The 21,590-nt window shown below is 40.4% G+C and overlaps 1 protein-coding gene across 15 annotated transcripts in view; it reads left to right on the top strand.

Moving 5' to 3' along the window:
• Positions 1–21,590, top strand: part of PTPRK (protein tyrosine phosphatase receptor type K) — a 407,715-nt gene that overhangs the window by 188,888 nt on the left and 197,237 nt on the right. For all 15 annotated transcript variants that reach the window (XM_065056898.1, XM_065056897.1, XM_065056904.1 and 12 more), the window contains exon 6: positions 10,508–10,682. In XM_065056898.1, coding sequence (XP_064912970.1) covers positions 10,508–10,682 — 175 coding nt within the window. The remainder of the gene's footprint in view (positions 1–10,507; positions 10,683–21,590) is intronic.

The raw sequence follows: 21,590 nt of genomic DNA, 5'->3' as shown, positions 1-21,590 counted from the left end.
AGGAAGCTTCCAAGGCTTTAAGCTTCGTTTCTTTACTAAGACAGTGGATAAACAGAATTGGCTGAACAGAATAAGTAACATTTGGGTACACAAAGACTCGGAAGAGCAGTGTACGTATTGCCCAGCATTTGTTCTGTGAATCTAATTGGGATATCAGGGCAATAGGGTTTTTTGCATAATCGGGCTGTGTTTAACAGCTTCCCAAGCTGGGAACAATTGTGGCTCCCAGAAGCCCAATACGATTTTCAGTGTCTTATCGATGTCCGGTTTAACTGGACACTCACACAGTGCAGAGAATAGAGCTTTTTGCTAGAACATCTGTTAAACCATATGTCTTGGCACCTGGTTCACATGGAGATAACTGCAGTACTAATGAGTCCATCCATCATTGCTGAGCTTTGCATTAACATAGCATTGGATTAGGGAAAGCGGCTTGTTCTAGCTTTGCAGTTGGATGTGTTTTGCCACGGTCCGTGGTGATACCATTTGCTTTGGCGAATCTGAAATACAAAGGAGGTACTGCCTGTGTTTAAAAGTTTAATATGCGCCTGGTAATCCTGTGCAGATTGCCATTGGAGCGCAATGGCGAGGGGGCCGATCTGTCAGCAATAGCCGTGGGTGCTGGCTAACACAGCGCTCCGCTTGGGCTGCCAAGGCTGGCACGACAGCCCCGCTCTCGCCTGTGGAGAGGCTCCTCAGTGCTAATGTGCTCTGATGCAGCCCCCTTCTCCGCCAGAGGAAAATGTCGTTCCTTGTGGAATAACTGATAATTAAAGCAATTGCCTGAGAGTAATAATTGAAAAAGTGAAATTAAAAAGCATTGTGGAAAATAAAATGCAAATTGCTGTAAAAACAATGGAGTGGGGCTGACCTCCCAGCGGTACCAACTGTTACCGGAGGATGAACGAGCATCTGCATGGTTGTCTGTTCATGCTCAAACAACCGGCTGTATCCCACTCCCTTGCTTAAGGAAACTGCCATAACCCTAATGCCCTGTTTAGCAGCATTTTGGGTTTTGGTGGTTGCCCCAGAATGTGATTTGATATTTAACATTTGGTTTTCTTGCTAGATGCTGCATATACATGCACTCTAACAAGTCTTTGGACTGGACACATGCAGATGGTATCCTGTAATGATGCATTTGGGCACATCATTGTGCAGGACCGATACAGTATGTCAGGAATTTAGACTGCAGAATGTATATGAGAACTTGTGCCTCTAGCAGGGATTGAGGGACACAACGTTGACATTATGTTTTGTGTTTTGAAAGGACATTATTTTCTCTTAAAGAAAGGTGGTTGTGCCATGTAATTCCTCTCTTCCCACTATATCCAGAAGGTGAAGGCATGGATCAGTATTCAACAGGAGGGTTTGAAAACAGGTTGTGGGCCTTCAGGGTTAAACCATTTAGGTGCTGGGGCGCTTGCTCACGGTCTCAAAAGAAGTGTATCTATGATAGGAGGGTCATAAGCAATTTAACTTCGTTTCATGTAGTTTGCATGGGTTTACTTCTTCCACAGTTTTCTAATATAACTTTGCATTTTGATATCCCATTGCATTTTCATACAGTTATTTAACTGTTTAAGGTACTGTTTCGTTAGTTTGATGATGAAACATCGACTGTTACAGTGCACCCGTGACTGTTCACCATTTTCAAACCATTTGAAGAATCGCTTTTGTTCACTTGCACAAATTCTATGACCCTTGAAAGTTAAGGGGAAGTGAGCACACTCTGAATGTTAGAGAACCTGTGTTGCTTTGCTTTTTCTTTCGTGGGGCCTAAAGGAAACTCAGAGGAGATACCTCGTTAGTACCCAAAGGGTCGCAGCTGGGGAACTGTGACAGCAATTTTTGGTCCCCTTTTTGCTGCTAGTTAACTTTTGAGTTTGATACTCTTTGCTTTTGAACTGAGGTCAGTCAGGCCTGCTTGGGCTAAGAAGAAGTCGAAGCCATGATGTTGTGTGAAGTGCTGTGGGAGGAGAGGGGACTGGTCCCTCTGGATTTGCTCTCCTTCCTGGGTGGGTGAACCTCTGAAGAGCCTCCAGGGAGATGGCAGAAATTTTGGATCATCAGTATCATCAGTCCAAAACGGGTGCTAATTTGTAATGGTAAACATTACTGTCTGTTGATACAAAACCTTTTTTTCTCAGACAGTAAAATGCCACTCAAGTCTACATCTTCTTACCTGTAACATGATTGCTGGCAGTGGCCAAGCACTTAAAGCTTGCACAGAAACTTCACTTCCCTCGTTTTTCTAATAATTAGTTGCTTTTACGTATAGATAAGATATTTTTTAAAGTGATCAATGGAATAGGGAAGCAAAGAGGACAGGGCTCATATTTTGCAGCGGTTTTTTCTGCACTTTTACCTCATTATATTTATGTTCTGTGGGAGACATTCTGGTTTTCCAAATGCTTTTTTCAAAGGTGTGTGAGAAGCTGTCATGAAGGGATATATCAAGCTACTTTTAAATGTCTTGACTTGTAGTTTATTCTGTATCAAACAGTGCTGACTCAGACATGGTTATAAAGAGTATTCACCAATGAAAAATACAGTATTAATAACTTCATATTTGATATTCTCCTTCTAACTTGTTTGTTTCACAAAGGATTTTTTTCCCCCGTCTTTTCACTTTGCATTCACCTTTGCTGCTATCTATGTCATTTAACCCTGAATGAACCATTCTCCCTCTCTCCCTCCCCAATTTATCACCTTCTTGCATAAATATGGCAGTTCTCCCTAGATGCCCGGTCATCTTAGGTTTCAGCAACATGAAATGCTGTAATCCTCCTGGTTCTAATTTAATTCTGTCCCAGTTAACTAAGTCCCCCAGCCTGCGTAGCTACCAGTCATTTAGTTTATACAGCAGCCTTTGGGGTTGTCATCCCTGTAGATGTTCCCCAGGGACGCTGCTCCTCTCGTGGTGGCTGGAACATCAGGCGGTGGGGGCTGTGCTGCACCCCATGCCAGGTGCCGTGGGCAGCTCACTGACCCCCTCTGACACCGGCCACCGCCTTGTCCTTCTGCCTTTTTGTAGCTCACAGCTAGACCAGCTGTGGTGGGAGTTGGGTCATTCTGTTCAGCCTCAGCAGTATTTCCTCAGCCAGCCAGTGGCTGAAACCCATATAAATCAGACACCTGAAGCTGAGACAATGTTTATAAAGACATATACTGTTATAAATTCCTTGCCTGTTGAGTCCTGTAGGTCTTGTCAGTTAAGGTGTGTGTTGGGGTTGTCTCCTCAGGGGTGTGATGTGCGCTATGTAACCTGATACCTCAGCCCTGGTTTTCTCAAGTAGCTGCAGGACTTAATGAATTACAGAACAAGAGCAGCTGGTATACTTGGCTGCTTTTAAAAAAGGTAAAATCATCTGCTGAGAAGTGTTTGAGGAACTGTCTTATCTGGTGTTAGTCGTAAGGGTTTTGTTTTTGCAAATTTTTTCCTTCATGATTTTCTCCTAACTAATCAGTTTTATTGTTTTGAGCTGCAGGTTTAATACTGTAGTTCAGCGTGCACTGCTCAAGGTGATATAGATGTTTAATCACTGTGTCCAGAATTTGTATTTCTGTGAATTATTGTTTTTTGTTTTTTTTTAAAAATTCAACACTACATTCAAGAACTATAGCTATCTAGAGAGAAGCTTCTTTATTTTTTTTTTATATAGATTTTTATGGCATGTGTTAGATTATGTTGAAAATAATAGGCTTTAAAATATCCAGAAAAAGCAAGCATCATTTTTATTTGTGTATTAGAATGGCCGGGGACACTGTAGTATGAATTTTGCTATTTTGCCTCTGGTGGATTTTATTATAATAAAATAAATTAGGATTTCCACCTCTGAAGGGCCAGATGGCTCTCAATTAGATTATTTCATGAGAATGTTTGCTTTCTTCAGTAGGAGGTTCAGTGCAGCGTGAGAGAAATTGAGCTACTTCAAAGTGGACAAGTTTGAGTAACAGCAGTGCATGTAACCAAGACATTTAACGTAATCATGGTTTTTTCTGTACTGCAGTGCAGTATGCAGGATAAAACTTGGCTTGTCACATTTATTCAAGATCTTCAGTATATGTTTGCACGGGAAAAGCTGTGTTTCTTTTCCTGCTAATAAATGAATGTCTAGCTCATTGGAAAGTAGGATGTTAGTCTAGTTTGCCGTGGATGTAGGGAGACTAGCAAGTTAAAGCAATTTATGTTAATTTTCTATTAAAAAATGTTTAACTCCATGCTTTCGCTTAAAAATCAAACAAACAAAAGAAATTCACCTTCTTGTATACTAAGAAAATAAGACTATTTGGGCACATTATTTAAGCTACAGTTGCAATTCTTGTTTTGCTTAAAAAAAATATTTCCTAGGCTTAAATCATGTATTTGGAAATAAAATTGACTAGAAAAGAAATTACACTCCTTCTGTCATTTGCTCTTTTGTAGACAGGGAAAAAATTTCTTTATCATTTATTTATCATTTCTTGTCTTGCTTTATTGTGTTTCTAGAATGTTTAATAAGTTCTAAAGTCCCAAGTATATATTGAGACATTTGTGGAAAAAAAAAAAATAGAAAAAATAGTTTTTTCTCTGTAAGTTGTGTCCTACATGCTGTAAAAGCATATGCTGTATGTGCCAAAGAGTGCCAGAAAGCTGTATGTAAGTAAAATTGAAAAGTATGGTTATTTGTGTTGTGTATTACCCTCATGTTGTTTTATTTTTTTGAAAACATCTTTGGCAGAGGTCACGCATTATTGCTGGCATTCAAACTCTCCATATTCAACCCTTTTCCCTCTTGCAAAAAATGACATTTCTCCCTTTACATAATGAGTAAAACCTCAAAAAATTTGGAGCACGTTATATACAAATTCCCTGGTCCTTGGGGCAGCAGAAGTGTAATTTCCCAGTCTGCTGGGGGCGTCCTCCCAGCCCTGCTGCTGTCGAGTTGCTCAGTTGGTCCGAGTTGATCAGACAAACTCTGGGTTTGCACCGTGCTCCCTGCACTGATCCCTCCCTGCCCTCTGCTCCCTGCAGCCGCACAGTGAATCTGACCATGAGCTATTAATAACCCCTTTGTTGATGAGAATATATGGCCGAGGGAGGATGTTTTCCAGGAAGGTGTGTTGTTTCTTTTTTTGTTTTTTAATTTCAGGTCAGTATTTTGTGTGAGCAGAGGTGAGGGGGGAGCAAGTGAGGGCAGCCGAAGTGGGCGCTGCTGCCAGAGTAATGCGTGTGTCACTGCAGCTGAAGTGTTGATGTCTTTTGATCTCCGGAGGCATCCCAGTGTCCAGCCGAGAGCCTGAGAAGGCAACCAGAGTTGACTGTAATTATCAGCAGTGGAGCCGACTTATTTTAAGGTGTTTACGCTAAGAAAGGGATGAGGATGTGTAAGGTTGAGCTGTCCAGGCTGATAAAAATCAGTGGTATGAAAAAGAAAAAAAAGGAGATCAGGAAAAATTAGAGGGAACATCACCACAGAAAGTTGTGGTATCTTATTGCTCTTCAAATAAAAAAGCAAAACTTACCACTTTTCAACCTAAAAAGCTGAGAGAAAAATGAAATAAGTTTTAATTTTTTATTAGAAAATTAGAAATGCACCTAAATTCTGCCAACTAAATAAGATGTTGAGGTTTACATGCTTCTGGTTCCATTTAGGTTCTAGAAGATCCACTAACGTTTCATTTCATGTTTATTAAATGCTTGATTTCTTTCATGAGACACAAAAAGAACGTAAGGCTAATTGTTAATATGCCTATGATTGCTTTTTAAAGCTGCATAGACTTTACTGTTGACTTTGTTTAAAATATAGATGATCTTATTTAATTGTCTGAAAAAAAAATCATGTTCCTATCAAATTAAAAATAACCTTGAAGTCACAGAGGCTTATTTAATGTTGCAATTTTAAATGCCAGAAATAAGGAGGTTTTTCCACATGCTTACCTTTCCTTTAATCAATTGTTTATTGAGCGTAGTTCTTTGTGAAGCCCAGAGTTATTTTCACAAAAGGAGGAGAACTGCCTGGTGGTGACCTCTCCTAAATGAGCAATTCAGGGTTATCAAATCAGACAGCAAGGGACTGGAGGAACCAAGGATTGCAGAGGGTACAGCCATTACCTATTAGTATAACTCCACATTAATTTTAAATTGAATTTTTAAAACCTAATTGAGCAGCATTTTCAAGCTCTGTTCAGTGTGAGCAGGACATAAATTGAAACAGTATGTACCAGGAACCCTCTAATAAGCAGAGAGCACTGCTGCCTTTCTTTCCTCTCCTTTAAAATCAGTGGTAATGCTCTGACATTAAAAAGAAGAATTTAATTAAGAGATTGTGGCAGTACATCTGAACTCTGACTGGCTAATGGCTTACCAGTGTAAGGGATACACACTGAAATAAATGCAGGGTATTTTCTTTAACATTCATTTTTCAGTGAGAACTCTCTTCTGTTTGAACTGTTCGTCTTTTTAATGATGGGAAAATATTTTAATGGATAAGCTGTACATGAATGTAGACTTTGAAGACGAAATTGTGAAGTTAGATTCCCAAGAAACAAATGTAATACGGAGAAATTTGAGCAACTGCTCTAAGCCTTGTAAGATAAAGTAGTAGCAAAAGCTGGTAGCCCATGGCTTGGACAAGTGTACTCTATGCTGGGTTAAGAACTGGCTGGAGGGCCGGGCCCAGAGAGTGCTGGTGAATGGGGCTGCATCCAGCTGGCGGCCAGTCACTGGTGGTGTTCCCCAGGGGTCAGTGTTGGGTCCAGTCCTGTTTAACATCTTTATTGACGATTTAGATGAGGGGATTGAGACCATCATCAGCAAATTTGCTGATGACACCAAGTTGGGAGGGAGTGTCGACCTGCTGGAGGACAGGAGGGCTCTGCAGAGGGATCTGGATAGACTGGAAAAATGGGCTGATTCCAATGGGATGAAGTTCAATAAGGCCAAATGCCGGGTGCTGCACTTTGGTCACAAGAACCCCCTGCAGCGCTACAGGCTGGGCGCAGAGTGGCTGGAGAGCAGTCAGACAGAAAGGGACCTGGGGGTACTAATTGACAGGAAGCTCAACATGAGCCAACAGTGTGCCCAGGTGGCCAAGAAGGCCAACGGTATCCTGTCCTGTATCAAAAACAGCGTGGTCAGCAGGACAAGGGAAGTGATCCTTCCCCTGTACTCTGCATTGGTGAGGCCACACCTGGAGTATTGTGTTCAGTTCCGGGCCCCTCAGTTCAGGAAAGACATTGAAGTGCTGGAGCGGGTCCAGAGAAGAGCAACACAACTGGTGAAGGGACTTGAACATAAGACCTATGGGGAGAGGCTGAGGGAGCTGAGGTTGTTTAGTCTAGAGAAGAGGAGGCTTAGAGGTGACCTCATCACTCTCTATAACTACCTGAAGGGAAGTTATAGCCAGGTGGGGATTGGTCTCTTCTCCCAGGCAGTTAGCAATAGGACAAGGGGGCATGGGCTTGAACTCTGCCAGGGGAAATTTAGGCTGGATGTTAGAAAGAAATTCTTTACAAAGAGAGTGGTCAGGCATTGGAATGGCCTGCCCAGGGTGGTAGTGGACTCGCCGTCCCTGGAGGTTTTTAAATTGAGATTGGACATGGCACTTAGTGCCATGATCTAGTAAACGGACTGGAGTTGGACCAAGAGTTGGACTCGATGATCTCTGAGGTCTTTTCCAACCCAGTCGATTCTGTGTGTGTGCTTCTGTGTGAAATCACTGATGTAAATTGAAAAGAAAATTCTAGGTTTTGTTGTTGGAGTAGAAGTGTAAAGCTTATTCTGTTTCATTTTGATTAATTGCTCTGAAAGTACGTTATTATTTCATTTTAAGTAGGCGCCCAATTCACTTTGTTTCTCAACATGAAGTGTTCAGATGAGCTTAAGTAAGCAAGTTCTGAGCTTTGGAGGGTAGATTATTTTACACAGCAAGCTTGGATGGACTACTCTGCTGCAGACTGAGTGCCTGGCATTCAAATTTAAAGCACTGGATGTATTGAAGGGAGTCCATTTTATTATAGAAAACTCTCTATTTCAGAGAGTTTTCAGCAGAGAAAGAATGACTGGGTTACTTGTCAAGCCTGCTATCATATAGTTATTAGAAATATGCCTTCTGTTTATTTGTTCTTCTTGGTAATTTTAACAATTATGTGGCAAGTTTATGTTTAATGGGAGTTTGACTTTTCTTTGCTGGCTGTGGTGTGGCAATGAGAGCATGGGCTCTGGGAGGAAGAAAGCACTATGAGGTTTGTCTATTTTGCTGACTTCAAGGCACCGTATTCAAGTTTTATTAAGTTATCATCCCAGAGAGTTCCAGCCTTTGGTCGAAACTGAGGAGAGGGGAAAAGTAGCTTGAAAATCCTGCTTTTGGATTTAGCTTTTAGTATCAGGAGAAGACAGCTAACCAGAGGGGGAGGTACACTTCCCACAAACAATTTTACTGTAGCTTAAGCAGCACCAAAATAAAGCCTTTAACATCACCTCTCATTTGTGTGATATTGGAATATAATAATTACATTGACTCTGAAGTTCAATAAGGCCTTTCATTTACAGCAGTCTTTACAGGCATCGGCAAACTTCCTTAATTCTTCTCAATAGAAGGCAGATATTCCCAGAGCTGAGTGGGGAGCCGGTGCCTGGTGCAGGGTGACCCAGCTGTGCTGTGGTGGATCCAGTTTTCCAAGTGCCCAATGTCCATTGCTTTTGCCCTGTGAACACCCTGTCAGATAGCAGGCAGTGTGATAAGCAGGCTTTTAGTGCTTAGGGGATGGGGGACTGTTCTAGAGAGAAGACATGCGTGTACCTTTTGGAAATGTCTTATCTGCCATCCTCTTTTGGAGATCTGGTTTGACTCTTTGCATCTCTCTGTACTTTCTGGCCCAGCCCTGCAGGCTGAGCTTCACCATGGGTGGCAGTTTCTGGTGTAATGGCAAAGAGAGTGGCTTGGGACAGGTTGAAACTCGAGTGGTGTCTCTGTGAAATGAGAAAGAGTCGTACCAATAAACCTGCTGTTGATAAAGGTGATGGTGTGGTCTTTGTAGTGCAACACCAGGGACTGAAATCTGCCAGGTTGGTATAAATGAATGGTTTCACCCAAAGCTGTCAGCAAAGCATGGGATGGGTGCTTTGACTGCAGCAAGAAAGACGGCAGAAAGTCAATTCATCTGTTTAAACATATGAACGGTTAAAGTGAATTCTTGTTTCAGTGAGTTTGAAGCAATGCCGAACCACTGGCTAATCTACCACAAAACTGTTTAGAGAATGACAAACCCACGCTAAGACCAGGAAGGGTAGATGTCAAATGAAGTGTTTGAGTATTATGAAGTACTTCTGCCTGTGACAGGAGGCTGGCTAATATACACATACAGCATTAATTCATCTCCTTTTGCTCTCCTTTGTACTTTTCCACAGGCTTTCATGTTATTAAATTCTGTGGCTCAGCAGTAGCGCTTGTGTTAGACAGAAAGCTCAGAGTTTAAGACCTCAATGAAGTTTCTCAATCCAGGGGTTGATTAGAGCTAAAAATGTCCATGAGGGTCACGTTTTGCTGCGTATTGAACAGAACAGGTGATGCAGTTACAAGAAGATGACGATGCCTTTCTGGGGACTGAGCACAGCTGAGTGCTCAGAAACTGTATCCTGCTTGGGAAAAAACATACAGCTGATCCATGGGAGAGAGCACTGACATCCTCTGTTGACTTGGTGCATGTTTCTGGGATTTTTTTTAACGCTAACTTTTGGTGGAGGGTCTGTTTTTTATTAAAATAAAAATTGAGCATTTAATGTGAGTGGGAATAGGGAAAAAGGGTCACTAAAGAGCTCAAACTGTTTCTACCTTACTGACCCACAGCTCCAAACAGATTCAATTATTCAGTGATTTGTGGTAGCTATGATTTTTTCAGAACTCTTTAAGTTTGTCCCTTTAAATGAGATATGCATCATTCCTCTTTTAGCACCTTTCTTCCCTCACCTTTTTATTTCAACTAGCTTTAAGTAGATAGGTGGTGCTTAGTATAATAAAGGTATGGTTTTAGAAGTTATTGAACTTGTACAGATAAAAGGTATCATTAAAAAGAAAACACTGGCTAGTTACTGAAAAAGAGCTGTTGAAAACCTATGAAATCCCTCAATGCCAGGTTTGTTTAGATATTTCTTACAGGAGACCCAGTTTATCTGTTATAAATTTATTTTAAGTTTAATGAATTGTCTTAGGAGTACAGATGCTACTGCTGGGCTCTCCTAGGATAGTTCTTGCTATGAAAGCACTGGCTGTTAAATATGTTGTGATCATATTTTGTGGCACTACGAAAGCTTGATGGTGTTTTTCACTCCCCAACTGGAATCTGAAATGCTTCTGAATACTGCTTGTCTTCTGATGGCACCTCAGCACTCAGCTCTTCTACCATGGAAATGCAGCACAGACTGAATGCATTTTTTTTTTTTATGTATTCTTTTAGGATGAACATGATAAATGTCTTTTGTATTCTTACGAGGTAACTCTGCCTTGGTTACTCTTATTTTCAGAGAAGAAACGGGGAAGATATTCCAGTTGCTCAGACTAAAAATATCAATCACAGAAGATTTGCTGCTACCTTTAAGTTGCAAGAGGTGACAAAAACCGACCAGGATTTATACCGCTGTGTAACTCAGTCAGAGAGAGGTTCTGGAGTGTCGAATTTTGCTCAACTTATTGTTCGAGGTAAAGTTATTATTGCTTTCACTTTATCCAATTAAATGCTCTTAATACCAGTGCTTTCTGCTCATACCTTTTATTTAGCCTACGAATGCCTTGATCTGAAATGCTCATACAAAGATAGCCCTGTGAAGCCTCTGAAGTTGTCATAAAATGAAAGACTGGTTTGCAAAACTTCTTACAATTGCTTTCCGTAGAATGCATCTGTGTAAAAACCTTGATCCTGCAATGTGTGTAACGTGCCTGTATGCTTTTCTGTAGATGTTATTTGCTCAACTTGAAGTGAAAACTGTTTAACTTTTCTTAAACACTGTTACAGGTAAGAGAGGTTCCACTGTACTTAGTTAACATTTGCTTTTAAAATCTGTTGACTTGAGCAGACGGTAGTACAGCAAATAATACATTGTTCTGTTACCTGGGAGACAGGTATATAAAAATAGTTGTAAACTTTCACCTACCCAAGGACTGAAAGCATTATGGAGATGTTCTGTGATGATTTCTGACCTTTGAAGTAGGAGGAAGGAAAAGAAAAGCTTACTTTTTCCACTTGAAATACTTTTTTTGTTGTTGCTGCAATTCATTGAGAAGCCTGCTGGGGTGCAAACAGAGCTTGTGTGTGGCAATGTTGGGTTGGTGATTTTTTAAATTTATGCAATTTGTATTCTGTAAGCATGTAATCTTGACTGGTAAAGGATATGTTTGAATATAGGAGTTCAGTTTTCACTTCCAAAAGTCACTTGTTGTTTGGCCTGGGATAAGTTATTAAGCCTTTCCTTGCCTAATTGTGTCACCTGCAAAACTGCCCGTTTCACTCTTAGTTGTGATGGGGCTTGGTGGTTTTTAACCAGGAAAAATAAGTGGTGTACAAAATCTCTCCGTGATGCTGCTACCCAGTGTGGAGGCTGTTTTGGCCAGGTAAGTGCAGGATTTGGATGCACCATGGGCTCTCTCTTGACTCCTTGGTCCAGTGATGGGCTGTTTGGTTGACTGGCATCCAGAAACGGGACTGGGAGAGCAAGTTAGTCCTTGGGCTGTAGAAATGAAAGCAATGTAGGAAATGCTCTGAGATATTTGGTATCTAGCATTTGCTGGCAGAGGTCTTTTCCCTGGGAGACCAGTTGATTGAGGTCAACTGGGTTTTATGCCTTCGATATAACATCAATAAAAATGGGCTTTGCTGACCATACAAGAGTTTAGACAATATGTTAACAGATTGTTTTTTTTTATTCTGTTGGATGTACCTTTTGTGTAGCAAAGTGCAAGAAATCATAATAAAATGAAATTAGTCCTGTTAGAGCATGAAAGCAGACTTTTTGTTTTGTTGTTAAAAAAGCAGGACAAATCAATGTATTCATCCAATAAATGAAGTTTTCTATTTTTCCTAGTATTATAGAACAATAAATTGATATTTAAAATATTATCTCTTTCAATAAATCAGGTAACAATATCAAACTTCATAGTACTCTCTTTTTAAATTCAGCATATTATCCTGCCGAGAAGCTTGGCTCATTTGATAGAGAATACCATCTTTATGGCTTGAAATGTAAACTTGATATCTGGCTATGTATCTAGCTATATATCCAACAGCTATATGTATTTTAAGGTTAATTTTACTTTTTATGTGCTTTTTGGATTGGAAGACCAAGAATTTTAATTATTTTATTTTTTTATTTTTTAATGTTTTATTTATATGTATACCTATATATTTATATATTTTTGTTTTTAAGTAAACATAAAAGAAAAATATTATTCTTCTGAAAACATCTTCATCTATTTGACATCATGGTAGAGAACAAGGATTTATGTTTTATAGTAGGATTTATTGCTTGCTGTTATATTTGAAAAGCAATATACAGTAATATATTTTCTTGTTTGTCTGGATAACCACTAAATAAATCTTGTTAGCCAAAAAAGCATACCCTTAGGGATCAGCTACCCTGGTGTTAAAACTGTACTGAAAATTAACCATAATGACAGGTCCTATATCTCAGTGGCACTTTAAAGCTGACATCTTGCTACATGGATACAAAAGATGATAATTTTAAAGGAAATTTTTGGGCCACTGATACGAATTGCCTTTAATAAGAGCTGGCATAGTATTGCCCATTGTCAAAGATGACCCAGGGGGAAGAGTTTATTAGTGCGTTTCCTTCTAAACTGGAAGTGACAGGACATGCTTGAGGCCTTTTTGTTGCTGTTTGTAGCAAATGAAAATTTCGCTGCAGAATTCTCATGCTGAAGAGTATTGATCTATGTGTTCTCACAGCCAGAGAAGGGGAAAAAAAAGATGAAACACAATTTACTTTGTCATGACTTTCGTACTGCTTCCAGATCATTTTGAGTAATGATAAGGTGTTTGGTTTGTAGAAGCCAAACCTTATTGACAGCCTTTGTTATCAGAGAGCGAGGGATGAGGACCAGGAGTTTTGTTGCACAGTAACTCAGAACTTGAGTGTTTAGGTACATGGCCGAGATCCTTACAGTTTCCATGTCTGTACAGACATGTGGTACTATAATATAGGTGTAGAGGCATCTTAATACTTTCTGATGCACAGTCCCAAAGTTAGTCTTGGTAATGAAAATTTTGAGTTATATAATGCACATCACATTGGAACATCATTATTCCATGTTGAGCTTTAACAGAAGAATTACTTTCAGTGGAGTTCTACACTTTATTAGCAATGTAGTTAGCTGGGAGCAACGGTATACATTTAAAGACTCTGAAAGGGATAACTAAATTACTCTGATTAATTTTTTAAGGAAAAACCAGACTAGGATAGGATTTGTAATTCAATTATGACTTTTTACCACAAGTAGTTCCAGTCAATGATTTAATGTCTCACCTTTGCTTAGAGCTGATCATCAGCTCAGTGGCTGCGCTGTATTGATTTTAGTACATGATTTCTATGGCATTGCTTTCATTCTTGGATAGGGGTTCTCCCGTTCCCCTTCCTTTACAGGAAGCTTGCTGCTGTCATTACTGTTAGTTAACTTAGCCTCCTGAATAGGTCTATCTGATTAATCATCTCTTGATATTTTCCCTTGGTGGCCAGTAAATTGGCCATTTCTGGGAAGGTAATTTCTTGAAGTCTTCAGGGTTGTCTGCACTGAAACTTGAGGGAGATGCTGGAAGGAACAGTCGCTGTGATATACAAGAGAGAAGATGACAACACTGACAGTTTCTTTGTTTTTACTTGTTTCTTACTTGGTTTTGAGAATATTATGCTCTCACAGGCTTTCTGCTTACTTTGCTGCTTAACATGGAATTGTAGAAAGTAAGTGCCCAAGGACATCACCTGTCCCCCAGCTTGTGTATACTTTATATACTGATCTTCAGTCAGTAAAGAACTTTTGCCCTGTAATCAGTTCTTGTACTGTGCCATTGTTCAGAGCTCTTAAAAACCTGCTGGAATATTTGTCTGAAGTTGGCAATATTTATCAGAAAAGTGATCTTGTGCATCAAGAAATGAGGTAGTTTTCATCACAGCAGTTGTGAACAACTTCCTGTTTGACACGGTATGTTGAAAGAGGCTGTCAGGAGGAGATAAAGCTGATGTTGCATTCTTATGTGGTTTGTTAGCAAAACTTTGTAGAATAATCCAATTTTAGTTTGTCCCTGTGTGGAATGTCTTACACTTGGGCAGTCCTGCAGGGACCATGAATAAAATCATCATTTTCTTTGGCTACAATGTACCTGAAAGTTCCACATGACTAATAAGTCTTTATTTTTGTTTAAATTCTCCTGAAACAGCAGTTTGTTGCTCTGATTGTCAAAAAAAAAAAAAAGGCAGCAAACCACTGTCTCAAATGGTATGATAATGAATTACACTGTATGTGTGTGTGCTTTCTCTGGTTTGTTTTCCTTTAACATAACTACACTTTGTTAGCATGCTAATTGTACAACACTTAATATTATGCTATTAAGTACTGCAAAATCAGCAGGAAGTGTGGTGCATTTTATTTTATGTAGAGGATCTTACATAGATGAATTGGAAGAAAATGTAGGTTAGTGTTAAAGACGGTGAAGAAAAATAAAGGAAAAAACCCTCAAAATGTAGGTATCAATTGCAATGTTTGTTAATAATCTGTGAATATCTCTACCATATGTCTGGTTCTACTGATAAGCTTCTAAGTTTTATTTGAGTCATAAATTACAACTTTTTAAATTATTTTATTGGGTGAATGTAGTCTTTCTTTTTAACATTTCTTCATCTAAGCCAAACAGCTCTCCCATGGTGGGGTCAAAGTAAGGGGAGGCTTACACCTTGATTTATGGTTCCAATATGGAATTGTCTTCATGTCCCTGGTAAATGTAAGTGGGAAGGAAAAGGAAAAGGAAAGGAAAGGAAAGGAAGTCAATTTTCTTCTGTGTTTTCCTCTACTGTCTTCTGGCTATTCTTCCAGAAATCATATGTTCTGGTAAATGAACCTGTTTGTATGAGTTTATTAATATGAAAGAGGCTATTTTGTTTCCTGTGTTTGTTTTGATATGGCAAGTGGTCTCTCTTCTAAGTCACTGGCTTCAAGTTTTGTTCTTCTTTGTTTCTCTTACTGGACTTAGTTTCCCATCAGGAGCAGTTCTTACTATGTAAGTCAGCCTGACAGAGATATTTCTGAAATTTTTTGTCTGAAATCCCTGTAGGGATTTTATATAGGGAAACCAGCAATTTGACTGGTCCCTGGTGATGCCAGAAGACTGTGAAGGTGGAGTATGCCCCTGGCAAGTACTTCTATCAGGAACCTTATTTTTTTCTCTTGCAAGAAAACTCTGAGATATTTTCATTTCAGAAAATTGTGGACCGAAATTCACTTTCCAAATTTCACTAGTACTTGTTTTGTCTGGGGAAAAAAGTGAAAACTCTGGACTTGCTCCAGATGTGTGTCCTCAATTTTGCTACCTGGTTCATTTGTTCAGTATAATAGCAGACTTAAAAATATGCCAAGGAGAGCACTAGGTGGCAGAGAGAAGTAAATGCATCAGGTAGTCTGAATATAGACTCTCTGCTTGCAAATCAGCTAACTCTTTTTTTGTACCAATTTTGCAAAATGACCCGTATCTCTGTCCTTCAGCATTAAGTTCTCTGTCTGACGAACTGGTAGATTTTACTTTTTGCACCTTTGATCCTATCACCAACACTCATAAATGCCAGACAAATCAGGTTATTAGTGAAACTTTGTAATTTGTTCAGAAATTCAGTCTCCAGGAGACAGTGTTGATATGTAATAGGGCTTCAAACTCTGTCTTTGAAGAGTCTTGAGCCAGGTCTTTGGGTTTGTGTTTCTCTGAATTCACTGAATTTCAGAGCAGAGGAAAAACAGGGAAGAGAGATTCCACAGACCAAGTTATTGAAATCTGTGGGCTTTCCATCGTTATGTTGGCTAAGTGCCCCTTTGAACCATTGCCAGACTTCTATAGGAGTATGCAAACATTTTAGTTGTGAGTCTGTAGACCCGTGTGGTTGCTATGCTTCGTTCATAAGGTGTGTTCCTGGAGCACAGATATTAATACTGTTACTCTTTTGGACCCTCAGCACACCTTCAAAACTACTTTATAATCTAAGTTTTCCCTTTAGTTGAAGCCTAATTCTCTCATGGTTGTATTTCTATAGGAAAAGCAGATGATAATGTCTTAATGACTTTGCAGTAGTTGAAAAAATAATGCAGTGATTTTGTGAAGTTTTTCTAAACCTTGCTAATAAAACACAAGTTATATTTCAGGTGTATATTTAGGTGTGAGCATCCTTCAGAGAGTCCAACATCCAATTAACTTGATCTTTTTGTGGCATCCTCTGGTTTTAATTTCTCTACCTTATTAAGATCTTATCCTCTTTAAGCAGGCTTAACAAAAGAATCTTCCTATTTTCAATCCTGTTTCTTACAGTAGGTAAAGAGGGCCTGTATCCCTAAAGTCAAATCCTGCCTCCTTTACGTAAGAAGAATGAAACAAGAATATAGGAAAATACATCATAAGTCTATATATTCATAATTAATAAATTGAACCAGATAGGAGTCTTGAGATCTTAATAGGTGTACCATACCAGAAGGAGTAGCAGCCTTGCTTCCTTCTTAGACAACTCTCTGTGCGAGTGACTCTGCTCATCTCCTTTGCTAAGGCAACATTTGTCTCTGTTTCTGTAATTAGCAGGCGCATCACTCATTTTCTTCAGAAAACACAGGAAAGTTGCGTTTCCTGGAGAAGTAGAAGAAAGGAGTTTTGACCGGATTTTTAAAAGAAGCCCAGGAGTCTCAGATTTGCAGGAGTGAACTGAAATGCAGAATGTTTAGAATAGGCTCAATTCCAGTGTTCTGTATTGAGCAGTCTTGGCCGCTCAGGGATATATTTGGAATGAGAGATTCAGAAAGTGGTTGAGGTTGGAAGGAAACTCCAGAGGTCATCTGATCAAACTCCCCTGTTCAAGCAGAACCCCCTAGGGCCAGTTGCCCAGGACTGTGTCCAGATGGCTTCTGAATATCTCCAAGGATGGAGACTCCAAGCTCCTTGGGCAGCCTGTGCCAGTGCTTGGTTACAGTGAAAAAGCATTTCCTGATGTTCATAGGGAGCCTTCTGTGTTTCAGCTTGTGCCCATTGCCTCTGATCTTGGCACTGGGTGCCACTGAAAAGAGCCTGACTCTGTCTTCTTTACACTCTCAGGTGTTTATACGCATTGGTGATACCCCTGTGAGCCTTCTCTTCTCCAGGCTGACCAGTCCCAGGTCTCTCAGACTTATTTCATAGAAGGGGTGCTCCAGTCCTTTTATCATCTTTGGATGTGCCTTCACTGGACTCTCTCCAGTATGTCCATGTCTCTCTTGTACTGAAGAGTTCAGTGCTGGACCCAGCACTTCAGGTGTGGCCTTACCAGTGCTGGGTGGAAGGATCACCTGCCTCAAACTGCTAATACTTTGGTGGCCTTTTTTTTTCTTTCTGCTTTCTTTTTCACAGGGGCACATTTCTGACTCTTGTTTGACTTGGTGTCCACCAGGACCCCCAGGTCTTTTTCTGCCAAGCTGCCTTCCAGCTGTGTGGCCACCAGTGTATGGTGGTTCTTGGGGTTGTTCCTACTCAGGTGCAGGACTTAGCATTTATTCTTGCTGAACCTTGCTCAACCTATTTCTCCAGCCTGTTTAGGTCCCTCTGGGTGGCAGCATGATGCTCCATCATTATCAGCCACTCCTCCCATTTTGGTGTCATCAGCAAACTTGCTGAGGGTATTCTCTGCCCCATCATCCAAATCATTAAAGGGCATGTTAAATAGGAAATGCTACAATGCTTTGTAGCAATCACTTTGTTTGTTTTTTCTAAGGGAGGAGCAAAATGTTCTCATTTAGAAGTCTTTTCATGTGTATACGTTTTTTTTTTTAAAGTTTGTGTGGTACTATCATTTCAAGTAATACCTTGTATTCTTGACAAAGATTAGTCTCCTGTTTGGTGTGATGGACTCTCTTTAGCCGATTGCTTCATTGCAGTGTCGGCTTAGTTTGACTGGAGATTGTTTCTATCTCCTCATAATCCTCTTCAAGTCTTTTTAATGTGAACTGTTGCTTTCTTGTAGTTCTATGATTTGTTCTTCAGCAAGATCTGAAACACGTAAGGTAAAGCACACATTTTGCTTTTATCTCACAAGACATGAGTTTTGTACTGCTTGATATAGTCTAAATTAATATTCTCACTAGGCAAAAGCTAGCCTTTTCAGTGCTAATACACATCTTCTTACTGTATTCCTTGAATTTTAAGGTGGCTGATCTGGATCAGAGTGAAAAACAAAGCACCGTAGCCTCATGTTCCTGCCTCTGGCTGGGCTATTTGGAGCAGAGAGTAAGAGAAGAGCAGATGTAGACGTATCCCTTGTTGCCATAGGATTTTACATTCCCAGCATCTGTGGTTCAGGCATCTTTTAAGTACGGGGCAGTACCCTCTCACCTTGGACATTAGTGTTATGCCTTAGTTTCTCATTCAAGGAGAAGATGTGTATGTGTAGAGCAGGGGTGCAAAGTACAGAGCTAGAGAGAGAATACTGCTCGTCTTAATTTGTTTCTTCTTGAAAGTATGCTGTTTGCCACACAAGTGAAGCCACAGAGCATGTCAAAAGAGTTTGCCAGATACGAACAAAATCAAAATTAATGACTACACCAAAGAAGGGACCATGTAAGATGACTGAGCTCATATGAAGTGCTTTCTTTCAGTCTTTATTTTTGTTAGATTCTCTCCTAACTAATCAAACTTAATCCTGTTACCACTCACAGGTAGGAATGGATAACGTGTAACCTCTTGTGTCAAAGCATAGATTTATAACCTCTGTAGAGCTTTGCATAATTGCTAAATATCTTTATATAAGGATTCCAGTTAACTTAAAAAAATCATCAATTAAAAAATAACCATGCCAGATCCAAAACAGATTCACAGTTAACTGATTTGGTGCCAGGGACATTGTCTATTTCTGGTTTTCATTGCTTGGTGTATCTGTGGTGGCTGCTGGTGCTGAGTAGCAGTTTGGTTCAAGAGTCCAAGCAGCCAGCAGTTCCTGTTGTGTTTCCTGCAAGGCTTCAGCCCACTTGTATGGGAGCACATGGGACAGTAAACGCTGTTGAAGCCCTCTTATCATCTCTCTCCTCCCCTCCTCAGTGGAAACCATGCTGGGAACACTCTTTCCACAGGCTTTGAGTGGAAACCAGCAGGACAAAGGAAAAAAAACAACAACAACAAAACAAAACAGGAGGAGGAAAGCTGGGGATGCTGATGATAGGCCAGATCAATATTTTCATGGCTATTTTTCTTCCTTTCTGAGCATTGCTTTTATGTATCTGAAGCTGATACATTTCTAGCCATCTGATTACTTTTAGAACTACAAATAGTTTTTCTTGTATCTTTTCTGATTATTAGGTGTGACACCGTTTTGTGTGCCATTAGGTGTGACAGTATTTCATGTCTAGGAATGAAGCAGGTCTGACTGGTTTTCTGACAGTTATTTTTGACCATGTAGATAAGCGCTCAGACAGGAACGTGCTTTCAAAGCAAATCTCCAGATTGTCACCATTTCCTGGCACTCAATTCCTACCAGAACAAGAGAACAACCATTCTTTCTGAGGGAAGTAAACCAAAAGATAGGCACATAATGCTTTCCAGCTGCCAGTAGGCACTCACTAATGTCTGAAGTTCATCCTAGGCAAAGCTACCTAAAATGCGTATAGAGGGGTTGCTTGGTCCTCAACACCTTTGCTCTGCAGGTCTGCCCTGTTGTCCCACACCACGTGCTAGCACAATATTAGAGAAATCCTTTTTGTTTATAGAGTTTTGTTTGTGGGGTGGTTGTTGTTTTTTGTTTGTTTGCTTGTTTGATTGTTTTTTTCCCCACCAAGATTAGCTTTGAAGTTAGGTTTGCAATCCTTCTCGACATGTGGAGGACAAATGCCTGTGCTGTTTCAAGGGGGATCAGTGCAGAGCCAGGAGGCCTGGGCCTGGGCAGGGCTTTAAGGATTCACTGTGTTTAATGTTCAGGTAAAGTGATGGTGAAAGGGCAACTCTTTGCAGGAGGGAAGCTTTGCTCCTCTCCTTGCTCCTCTCCCATGCCCCTAGCCACGCACAATCCCCCTTCTCCTTCTCTTGGCTCTAGGTCTGTGTTGCTTCTGTAAGCTGGTTCAACAAACAAAATGGACATCCAGCTGCTCCCTCTCAGCCTGGCTCAGGCCCCTCTGCCTTACTTGAAGGGTGCAATCAGCTCCACCAGAGCTGGCCTGAGAGCCAGGAACCCGAAGCAGGGAGGAGGGTGGGAAAAGAGCCCTCCCTGCTCGCCAGGCAATGGGCTGCTACTTGTTCTTGTCAGGTCTTGTGGAGACCTTGCTGTGATTTGGCAGTAAAATAAATACAGCTGTAGGGTCAATCAAAATGAGTTGAAGCCTATAATAGGAAGTAGTGGCCTGGGATGAACTTGGCCAGGCAGCTCACAGTTGCAGAGGAGTTAGCTCTGTGCCAGCAGGCTTAGTGCCGGCTTTAGGTAATGTTCGCCTGGGGTCTTCTGCCTCTGTGGCAGACCAGGTATTATCAGCTCCCTTACAGGCAGCATAAGCTGGGTATCACCTGCTCTGCCTAATCCAGCAAAACCAAGATATGAGGTAACTTCACTTAGCCTGCTTCAAAATGATGATACCACAGATGTGGCGTTAATGATTGATTGTGTGAGCGTGGTCTCACCGTACAGGCGTTGTCCTATACCTCTCTATTTTCTCAGGTGTCTCCATACTGGGAAAGTGCATAGGTGTATTCAAACAGCAAATAAAGCATTTGGGAAATCAAAATGTAATCACTCTGAATAGTGGAATCTCTGTTTACCTTTAGACTTGATGGGTGGCAGTGTATAGGAAAGAAAAAGGTGAGGAAAAGGCTCTTGGCAGGTGTCACTTCAGGGAGGAAATCAAGGGGTTTCTTTGATTCTTATATCTGCTTTTTATCCAAGTACTATGATATGAAGAGCATTTGCAGTAACATGATTTTTCTCATCTTAATTAGAGACGTCTCCAGACTGCCCCACCACATCAGTGCTTATATTGCACTCAGATAATTTCCCTTGCAGTATCTGGTCTGTCTCTACATTTATTTAAATCAAATGTTTCATTTGAATACTGTGGCTCAGGATGGTCTGTCGGTGTTTAAATGTCATTGATGTTAGCCAGGAAGGTAAGAAAATATTTACTTAAGGGTAGACAAAGTTCCCTTACCTGCCATCATTTTCTAGTTTAGGGGAGAGGAAAAACCCCTCTAGATTTGACATCTCTGTGTATTGTGCAGGGTTGTTAAAATGTGTGCTGATGAGTAGATGCATGGTAATGATGAAAAGGAGAGCATTTGGAATTCAACATAGATGGCAGAAAATGCAGGATGTCAGAGAAGCCATATATTAAAGGGAATTTGAATTGGAA

Source organism: Columba livia, chromosome 3 (assembly GCF_036013475.1).
Source record: "Columba livia isolate bColLiv1 breed racing homer chromosome 3, bColLiv1.pat.W.v2, whole genome shotgun sequence".
Lineage (NCBI taxonomy): Eukaryota > Metazoa > Chordata > Aves > Columbiformes > Columbidae > Columba > Columba livia.
Note: the sequence above shows the minus strand (reverse complement) of the source record. Positions and strands in the feature narration are given on the sequence as shown.